The sequence below is a fragment of the Eriocheir sinensis genome, chromosome 19 (genome assembly GCF_024679095.1).
Source record: "Eriocheir sinensis breed Jianghai 21 chromosome 19, ASM2467909v1, whole genome shotgun sequence".
In the NCBI taxonomy this organism is placed as follows: domain Eukaryota; kingdom Metazoa; phylum Arthropoda; class Malacostraca; order Decapoda; family Varunidae; genus Eriocheir; species Eriocheir sinensis.
The window spans coordinates 8,274,974-8,284,273 of NC_066527.1; the positions used below are offsets into that span (position 1 = coordinate 8,274,974).

The following is a 9,300-nucleotide window of genomic DNA, read 5'->3' on the forward strand; positions in this document are numbered from 1 at the left end:
ACTGAAAATAATGTAACGAAACGATTCCTGTCACCCGTACTAGGACTGGCTCGCCACACCCACTTATTAAGCATTTAAACTCAGGCTCAGTGGGACATTTAAATTCACGGGAAAAAAATAAAACAAATAAAATAAAGCTGCCATTTGATAGCTTATGCATAGACGGTCATGCCAGAGCATTTAAATTATTTTCGATGTTTTCAAATCATTTCTAAAAATGGGGTGGCAGATCCTCCCATTAACCCCTAAAGGACTGGAGGTGGATACAGCCGCTTTACTGGGGAAGGACCAGAGGCAGTTATAACCGATTTACTATTTAAATTTAGCTACTTTTCACCTTTTTTCGTGGTACACTCGATGGCAACGATGCCCGCGAGCGACTCGAAGCACTTATCTGTCTCTCCCACGCTCTCATCATGGAAGGAAGCACTGACAGTGATTTGGACGTGTCTGATTCCCTTACCGCTCCCCACCGCCCAGCACAAACTAGGCTATAATGGCTCTCACACTTCACTATAGGGCATAAACAAGATGGAAAGGTCCGCTAGCCACACACAAGAGGCGCTATATAACGTGGAAGGAGTGTAGATTATAGTATATCTTGCGTAAAGAGAGCGCGGGGCATCCGTTTTCTTTACTCCCTAGACATAGCCAGGGAGGCAAATCGGATACATGGCGCGCTCACCCCAAAAGTCTCTCCCATTCAACTCGCTGTTTCTCTGTAACCACGGCACGTAGAGACTTCTGGATGGCGTCATTAAAAAAAGGAAGACGATGGTTGGTACAAAATCAATCTTATTCACTCATGCAATGTAGGTTAAGCGTAGTGTGTGAATACAGGCAATTTTCGGGGTTTAGCACGGGAAGGCTGGTCCCAGCGGTACCGAAAATACAGCCACCCCCGGTCTTTTTAGGGGTTAAGCAGTGGGGATGTGGTGTGGCGTGCATGGTCCAAGCAGAACCTAATGATTGGCTAATGAGTCCACAGCTTCCACACTGAGGGTGCTGGCTGCAGTCAGAAGTCCATCACATCATCACACTATGATGAATTCTAACCCTGCTTTGTGTAGTCTAATGGATTTTTTTTTTTTTTTTTACACAAAATGGTTGCCACCCTCTTCTTATTTACTTTTTATATGTAGTTACAACTGTGCAGCTAACATTTATAAATTTAAGAGAAGCTTCCACAACCATAGCCAAGCCAAACTAGACATTCAAAGACAAGAAGAAGCAGACGAGAACAAGCTCGAGAATGAGGGACTATGTAGAGGTGTGTCCCGTTTACAGGACACTCCCAACCTTCAGTGTACTGCACACCACCTCCCTGGCCTGGTAACCTTACACTGCTGTTTTTCTGCACTCCAGTGTAAATGGATATTTGGAGAGCATGGAACCTGCCTTTTGTTTGACTTGCACACCAAAATGCACCTTAGGGTGTGCATCCATACACAGAAGTACACCACTCTCTCCCATGCACTTGACAATTTAACTCTCAGATGATGCATCAGTTTAATATTAAGTACATAACGACGTAAGGAGACTGCAAGAGGCCTAATGGCCTACACAGGGCAGCTCCAGATTCCCCCCCACTACCACGTGTCATCCTCGTCCAGTCTACTCTTAAAACAAGCTATTGTCCCTGCACCCACTATGTGATTGCCGAGTCTATTCCATTCCCTCACCACCCTATTACTAAACTAAAGCTTGCCTATTTCCCTCCTAAATCTATACTTTTCTAATAGGCGCACCTAACATCACCAAATGTGGGGTACAAACTTGGCGGAGAGATTGTTTTTTTGGGGCCACTGAAGGTAACGGGCTAAAGAGTAGCCTATCCAGATATTTTGTTTTCATTTATTAATGATCCACAAGACATACTAGAGTTAAATCAAAGTATGTGCTTATCTTTGTATTCATTCATACACACATTGGTAATATTGCTGTGGGGTCTAATTCACTTATTAAAGTGAAATTCTATTGTGATAAGCAGTCACAAATTCATGTCACTAGTAAAAATGAAACTAGTAATTTAAGTTTTGCCACCATGAAATATACAGAAATAGATAAATATGAAAGCTCACAAAGTCAATAATTGACATCACCTGCTGTGCGCAGTAAAAATATGCTATTTCAGGAATCTGATACTCTCAAAATGGTGTGCGCGCTGCCTCTGGCCTCGGAGCTACAGCCTCAACGTTGCCAGATTGTCGTACTCAGCCGATTATATTTCTCGACTTCCTACCCCAAACTGTCTTCTGGGCTCTAATAACGAAACTAATTTATAGTTATCGTTAAAGAGTTAGATTCTGATGTTTCTTGGCCATAGTGAGGCGTCAGAAAACAGTAAATACTATGCTCTGAGTACGACAATCTGGCAACGGTGGCTATATATATGGGGTTATTTATTCAATGTTGTGTTCAAGAAAAAAAAATACTCATAATTTTAGTTAGTTTTTGGTTATAAGGATTCTTTACAAAATATAATTATAACGCTACCTCCTCTACCTTAGGAAACGTCCTGAATCCTGGATTGGCTATGGTGATGTTTGGTGCACCTATTTAAATCCATTACTGCATGTTCTATCCTGCTGGCTAATTCTCAGTACTTTACTTATATTGCCTTTGTTGTAACCCTTGACCCATCTGAATACTTCTATCAGATCTCCCCGCACTCTTTATCTTTCTAGTGAATGTAAGTTGAGATGTTTCAGCCTATCTTAATATGGGAGGTTCCTCAGCTCCTGAATCATCTTGGTCATCCTCCTCTGACTGATTCTAGCAAGTTGATGTCCATTCTAAGTGTGGGCACCAAAACTGGACAGCATAATCTAAGTGTGGCCTAACTAACGCTAAATAGAGTCTGAGGATGACCTCTGCACTTTTGTTGGTTACCGTCCTGTTAATAAAGCCTAATACCCTGTTAGCCCTATTCCTGGCACTAATACATTGTTTCCTTAATTTTAGGTCAGAGTTCAGTAACACTCCCAAATCCCTTTCACACTCTGCTCTACCTATCGCTGTGGAGTCTAAACTATACCCGTGTAATGGGTTGCGTGTTCCTACACTAAGTACACTACGCTTGGTGATGTTAAAATTCATCTGCCATTTCTCTGACCAAGCTGACAGTTTGTTGAGATCCTCCTGCAGTGCTCTAGCATCCTCCCTTGTCCTAATAGTGCGTCATCTGCAAATTTACCTGTAGCTTTCACCCTTTGCCTTTCATTGCTCAGAAAATAACTTTAACAGGTAAAGTATGGGTGGCGGGAACTCCCGCTCAGGCGAAGAAAAGCGAGGTGCGGGAATTCCCATCATAAACTCTTACGCCAAGATTTGTACTTCCCAACATCATATCTCAGCCATGCTGTAACCAAGGGATTTCTAGTCTCTTTCAACACGTAAATAAAAGATTGGTGGTGAAAAAGCACTATGAACTATTGTGCTTTAGTCTGATACTTCCACACAGGGCATTGCTGAACAACACCTATTTTGCCAAAATTTATCAACACGGTACCGCTCTGCGAGCAGAAAATCCCTCTCTAGCCTGTCCTTTAGGGGTTAACAAGTAAGGAAGAAGAGGGAGGAAGAAACAATGTTTGAAAAAAAAAAAAAAAAAAAAAAAAAAAAAAAAAAATTGGATGAGAGAAAGGAAGAGAGGAAGGAAGGAAGGGTAAGGAAGAGGATGGATGGGGTGCAGATACTCACTTTCCATTCTTGACTTGTCTGACGTGGTTGAAGACATTGATGACATCGCGTATCTTGCGCGGCGCCTCCTCGATCTTAGAGGCGAGGGCAATGCAGGCCATGGCGGTGGTCTCCATGGGATAGCGTACCATGGACTTGGCATAATAGAATCTCTGGAACAACACCTGGCCGGCTGCCATGGCCACCTGTGGACACACAAACATATACATGATACAGTTTTGTTTTAACCTAAAGCTTATTGTTCAGAGATTTGCTCTATCTATTGTTGTTTATGTTGACAATAATGAAAAACATGAGTCTGTAACTGAATTGCAATAGATGTTGTCTGCGGAATTTAAACAAGCAACTGCCTTACTCTGAGCAAGGTGGATCAAACTCGTTAACTGATAAATTTTCCCGTGCTTTAGAAAAATCTACAAGTCTTTCGTTACTCAACCCAGGATTGGGGGGGGGAGAAAAATAAAAGATGTGTGATGAAATCAGTGATCAGATTATGAGATACATCTGAAAATATTAAGAAAAAAGTGGTATGTAATATTTCTGTAGCCTTCAACAAATACTTCCAAAAATAAATGGAATAAAACCATGTTTTATTTGCTAGAAAATAGCTACAATAGCACTACAACAAGTTAATTGCAGAAAGTGCAGTTGTGGCTATTAGAACAAATGAATATTGAGGCCTTGATTGTTCAGTCCCCTTGACCCCAAATTATTTAGGAGCCCACACCACACACCCTGATCTAACTAAGACCTGACATAAAAATTACTCCAGTCTCTCACAAACTTCACTCAGGTGGTCAACACTTATTTCTTTCTGATAGATCTCAGAGTGCTCTTCAACCCTTCTTTGTTATGTTTGTTGCCAATTACTCCCTTCTGTGATTATTTTCACTAAAATGTAGGGGGGAATTGGGGGCAAAGCCTTGTAATTGGCAGGGGGTTGAGAGGGGGAAGCCCCCACGTTAGTCTATTTTTATTTGATTTTGATAAATCGTAATCAGTTTCATCATGCTGCAGCGGTGACTGGCGAAAACTGGCAACTAAGGAGCAAAACATGGTGTGGTGAGCATCAGACATTAGTAAGATCAAGTGTAAAAAACAATTATCAGAAACAAATACAGAATTTGTGATGTAAATGGCTGTAAAGAAAAGAATAAATCGTTGCAATCTAAAATAGTGCCAGCCACCAAAGTTAGGTTGGTGAAATAATTGAGTTTTACCAACTCTGGAGGGACTTAAAATGAGCTAACTTTCTGATGCCAAATGAGTAACTATCTCTGCTAAAATTGTAAGCTCTTGCCATATTCATATTTGTGAATCATACAATGAGTGAAATAAATAAAAAAAATCAAGATACACAGGAATGAAGAAAAATCTGCACTCAAGCCCTCACTAGACACGAGCAGATGGACTCTGCTGCTGCTAAAGTTGAGCCGCCGGCTCGCCCACTGGTTGCCAGTGACATCACAACACCACAGTGCAAAGCATATCTCGAGTATACATTGAAAACAAATAAAATCAACAGTAAAGATTTGTTCTATTAACGTTTCAAACTTAGACATGAAAATTTCAATTCTGGGTGTCTTTTGGTGTTTTTAACATGGATTCTTTTTTTCCTTGGAAACCTGTTATTTTCATGCAAATATGAATTTTATCATTAAGCATAAATATAACAGATTTCCAAGTGGAAAAAAATATCCATTTGAAAATTCATCAAAATACACGCAGAATCAAAATGTTCCTGCCACTTGTGGAAGCAATGTATTAGTGCAAGGAATAGGGCTAACAAGGTATTAGGCTTTATTAACAGGATGGTAACCAACAGGAGTGCAGAGGTCATCCTCAGACTCTATTTAGCGTCAGTTAGGCCACACTTAGATTATGCTGTCCAGTTTTGGTGCCCACACTACAGAATGGAAATCAACTTGCTAGAATCAGTTCAGAGGAGGATGACCAAGATGATTCAGGGGCTGACGAACCTCCCATATCAAAATAGGCTGAAACATCTAAACTTACATTCACTAGAAAGACGAAGAGTGTGGGGAGATCTGATAGAAGTATTCAAATGGGTCAAGGGTTACAACAAAGGCGATATAAGTAAAGTACTGAGAATTAGCCAGCAGGATAGAACATGCAGTAATGGATTTAAATTAGAAAAGTATAGATTTAGGACAGATATAGGCAAGCATTGGTTTAGTAATAGGGTGGTGGGGGAATGGAATAGACTCAGCAATCACATAGTGAGTACAGGGACGATAGCTTTTTTAAGAGTAGACTGGATGACATGGATGAGGATGACAGGTGGCAGTGGGGTGTGGGTGCAGTAAGGAGACAGGGTACTGGAGCGTACGCCCGTACCAAAGGTAAACGAGGATCAAGCCTCTACCTGTAACCCCTCAAACTACTCCTCACCCATCGTGAGTAGTGGGGGGGATTCTGGAGCTGCCCTGTGTAGGCCACTCGGCCTCTTGCAGATTCCCTATGCTCTTATATAACCCGGGAAGGAGGGGAGGATCAGGTGCCGCCAGCGCGTTCCCGACCCAGGGTGAGTCAAATATGGCGGCCTAGCCAGTGGTAGCTGTACGGTAATTATTTCCTATTTTCAACAATAAAAATCCTTGAATTTGGTATAAAAAGCATTTCCATGATTGTTGAACATTTGTAGAAAAGATATATGAAGAGCTAGTGATGTTTCATAAGGTAGGTAATAAAATACTAGCACGTCAATAAAACGAATCTTAACCAAATCAACTAATCTAACCAAAGTAAATCAAACCTAACTAAACCAAATCTAACCTAACGAACTTAAACCTGTGGCCTGCTGCCTGTTCTTATGTTCTTATGTTGCCAAAATGCAATAAACAGCAGTAGGTCTCTAGCATAGACTAATACCTGTCTTTCAAAACTTTTTTCGGAGAAAACACCACTTAAGTGTTATTTCGAAAGAGCATAAAATTTTACCTAAAACCTGGGTGATTTTGAAATAATACTCAGTCCAGCTAAATTAGATCAGACTACCAAAACTACCTGAAGTTCAGATGATGGTGATCGTGGTCGTGATGGCAGGGTGGTGAGGGGCGAGGAATGCCCCTGGCCTGGGGGGGGGCAGGGCCTGTACACAGGTGCCAGGGTGGGCCACGAGGTCAAGGACAGGGGAGGTAAGCCCCTGCAGCAGCACGTTAGGCCGTGTGTGTGCCCCTGATGTAATAGTGTTGTCCCCTGCAGACACCTTCACCCCCGCCCCTTATACACCCCGGGGCGGGGCGTGGCCAGCAGCCCCTCAGCCCCCACAGCCCGCGTGGGGCCCAGGCCCAGGCGGACAGAGGAAGCTTTGTCCCGGGTGGCCACCACGGTGCTGCTGGCGGTGCCCCCAGCCCGCCCCGCCACACACACCACAGCGCCAGGCCCTCCACGGCCCCGGCAGCGCCCCTTGCAGCCCCAGGGGGCGCCAGGCCCGAGGCTTACCTGTGGCAGACGCAGCAGGATGCCGCCCGTCTGGATCAGCTCGCAGCCCAGGATCCGCAGGTCCATCTCGATGTCCGCGTCCAGGCCATCCTGCTGCGACGGGCTCGGCGACAGCTTCTCCGGCGGCAGGAGGACGTTCTCGAGGGTGATGACCACCGAGCCGTATTTCTTGGCGGGCGGGTTCATTGGCTCCGTCGCCACGGCCGCCATCTTGAGCCCCGAGTGTGCGAGTGGCCGCCGCGGCGTGGTGCCGCCGAGGCCGCCACCAGCGGGGCGAGCATCGCCGCGCGCATCCATCACGCTACCCAACACCACAACGCTCGCCGCGCCTTGCTATTCGATCCCCTCTGCACAGCCGTCACGTCGTCCACAAACGTTTTGCGCGTGCTATTTTATCGACACCGTTAATATCAAACTGTCTGCCTGTGCCGCTATGCCCTGCTGTACCGGCCGCTGCCTGGACAGTGGTGGTGGTGTATTCCTCGGTGCTGGGGATGGCGGGGAGCCGCGGGGGGCGGGGACCAGTGGCGGGGAGGGGGAGGAGAGAAAGCTTCCCGGAAAAGTTTCGTCATCCTTCAAGTGTGCGCGTTTCCGCCTGGGACTACAAAAAGAAGTCCTCACACTCCTTAGACCTCACCTCACCCGTCAGATGGGGCTGCCCGATACCTGAGCCAGCCATTATTAAGGGATTATTGAAACTGCATGAAACCATAAAGATTATTAATAGCCTATTCACAGCCACATAATGGCACGTACTCAGTCTTCTGTATTTCCTCCTTCTAAGAATCTAAGTCATGACCAACTTTGCCAAGACAGGAGTAACGAGATCTAAAACACATTTTAAACTTACCATGATATTTTCTCTTGTTGTCACGACATTAATTGTAACTACTAGAAAACAAATCATAATACTGCTGCTACTATATGTATCACTGCTACTGGCAGGGTAAGTAAAATAAATAATAAAGAACCACCCTGTTTGCCAATTACGCATGGCAGACACGGTATAGATGTTTTGAGCACGTCATGTGACAAAACACCCTGCAAAAGATCGATGCTTTCTTCGTATGTAGTACAGTAGATAAGTATACCTACTGTATAAGGGTCAGCAGTACTCTACACCTGGGGTAAGGAACATTAGTAATTTCCAGGGGGGTTGAACCCTGTAGAAAACTGAAATCTTTCTAATTATATATATTATCAAAATAAGATCATAAAAATGCTAGTGTATCCCCTTTTATAACTTGTTTTCTATAGTCTACTTCGGCTTCCCATTGTTTATTACATTTGGAAGGGAAGTTTATCTATATAACATGATGCAAGGCTTGTGGGTCGTGGAGGGGAGGACCCATTCCGAGACGGGGCGTGGTATGGTAAAAGGGTTAAGAACCACTGGTGTTAGAGTTAAATACTGGCGTGCCCACTATCAAGGCCATTCTGCAGCTGCTCTATTTTTAGATTAGACGGAGCGATCGAGTGCGGTGAGGTGGAGAGCCTGCCCCCCAAACCCTTCCCTTGACCTCAGTTTGGTCACCGACATTCGCCCCACCCCTATTATAGCAAAGTCGTTTCAAGTTTAGGTTTCCGCAATGTGAATAAGTGTAATGTTATAAATACCGTTGTGAAAATTAAGTGAAGAAAGCTAATTAAGAAAGCTTTGAAATACGTGACAAGGAATTCCAACTTACAATTAATTAAACATCAGGAAAGGAGAAGGATCTGGGAGCTTGTGATAATCAACAAAACTCCAACACATCATGAACAAATGATAGAGAGCAATGAATAATTACGTATTGCTTGCAAACAAGAGAGTATATGTGTGGCCTTCACATATTTAAATGAAAATGTCTAGGAATTATATAATTAGTGAGGCCAACTGTATAGAGTGTGCAACAACCGGTTGGAGCCCCCATGTGATACAAAGAAAAGAACAGAAAGAGACTGAAAATGTACAAAAGACCGCTACGATATGGGTTAATTCCAAGCCTCAGAAAGTTACCGTAAGAAGGAAGATTTGAAGAGTTGTCAGCCAAAACCTGGAGAAGAGAAGGGTTTTTTTTTTTTTTTTTTACAGCAAGGGAAGCAGCTCAAGGGAAAAAAACAAAACAACATAAAAAAGTCCGTTAGACGCTA

The 9,300-nt window shown here is 43.7% G+C and overlaps 1 protein-coding gene across 3 annotated transcripts in view; it reads right to left on the reverse strand.

The window, feature by feature from the left end:
- LOC127000643 (cyclin-L2-like) overlaps positions 1-7,643 on the reverse strand; it is a 32,372-nt gene extending 24,729 nt beyond the window's left edge. Inside the window, exons 1-2 of one of the 3 annotated variants that reach the window (XM_050864592.1) lie at positions 7,168-7,643; positions 3,703-3,887 (exon numbers count right to left, since the gene is read on the reverse strand). In XM_050864592.1, coding sequence (XP_050720549.1) covers positions 3,703-3,887; positions 7,168-7,464 — 482 coding nt within the window. In that variant the 5' untranslated portion in view covers positions 7,465-7,643. The remainder of the gene's footprint in view (positions 1-3,702; positions 3,888-7,167) is intronic. The other 2 variants (XM_050864591.1, XM_050864590.1) reach the window with 2 other exon arrangements.
- Positions 7,644-9,300: the final 1,657 nt, after the last annotated feature.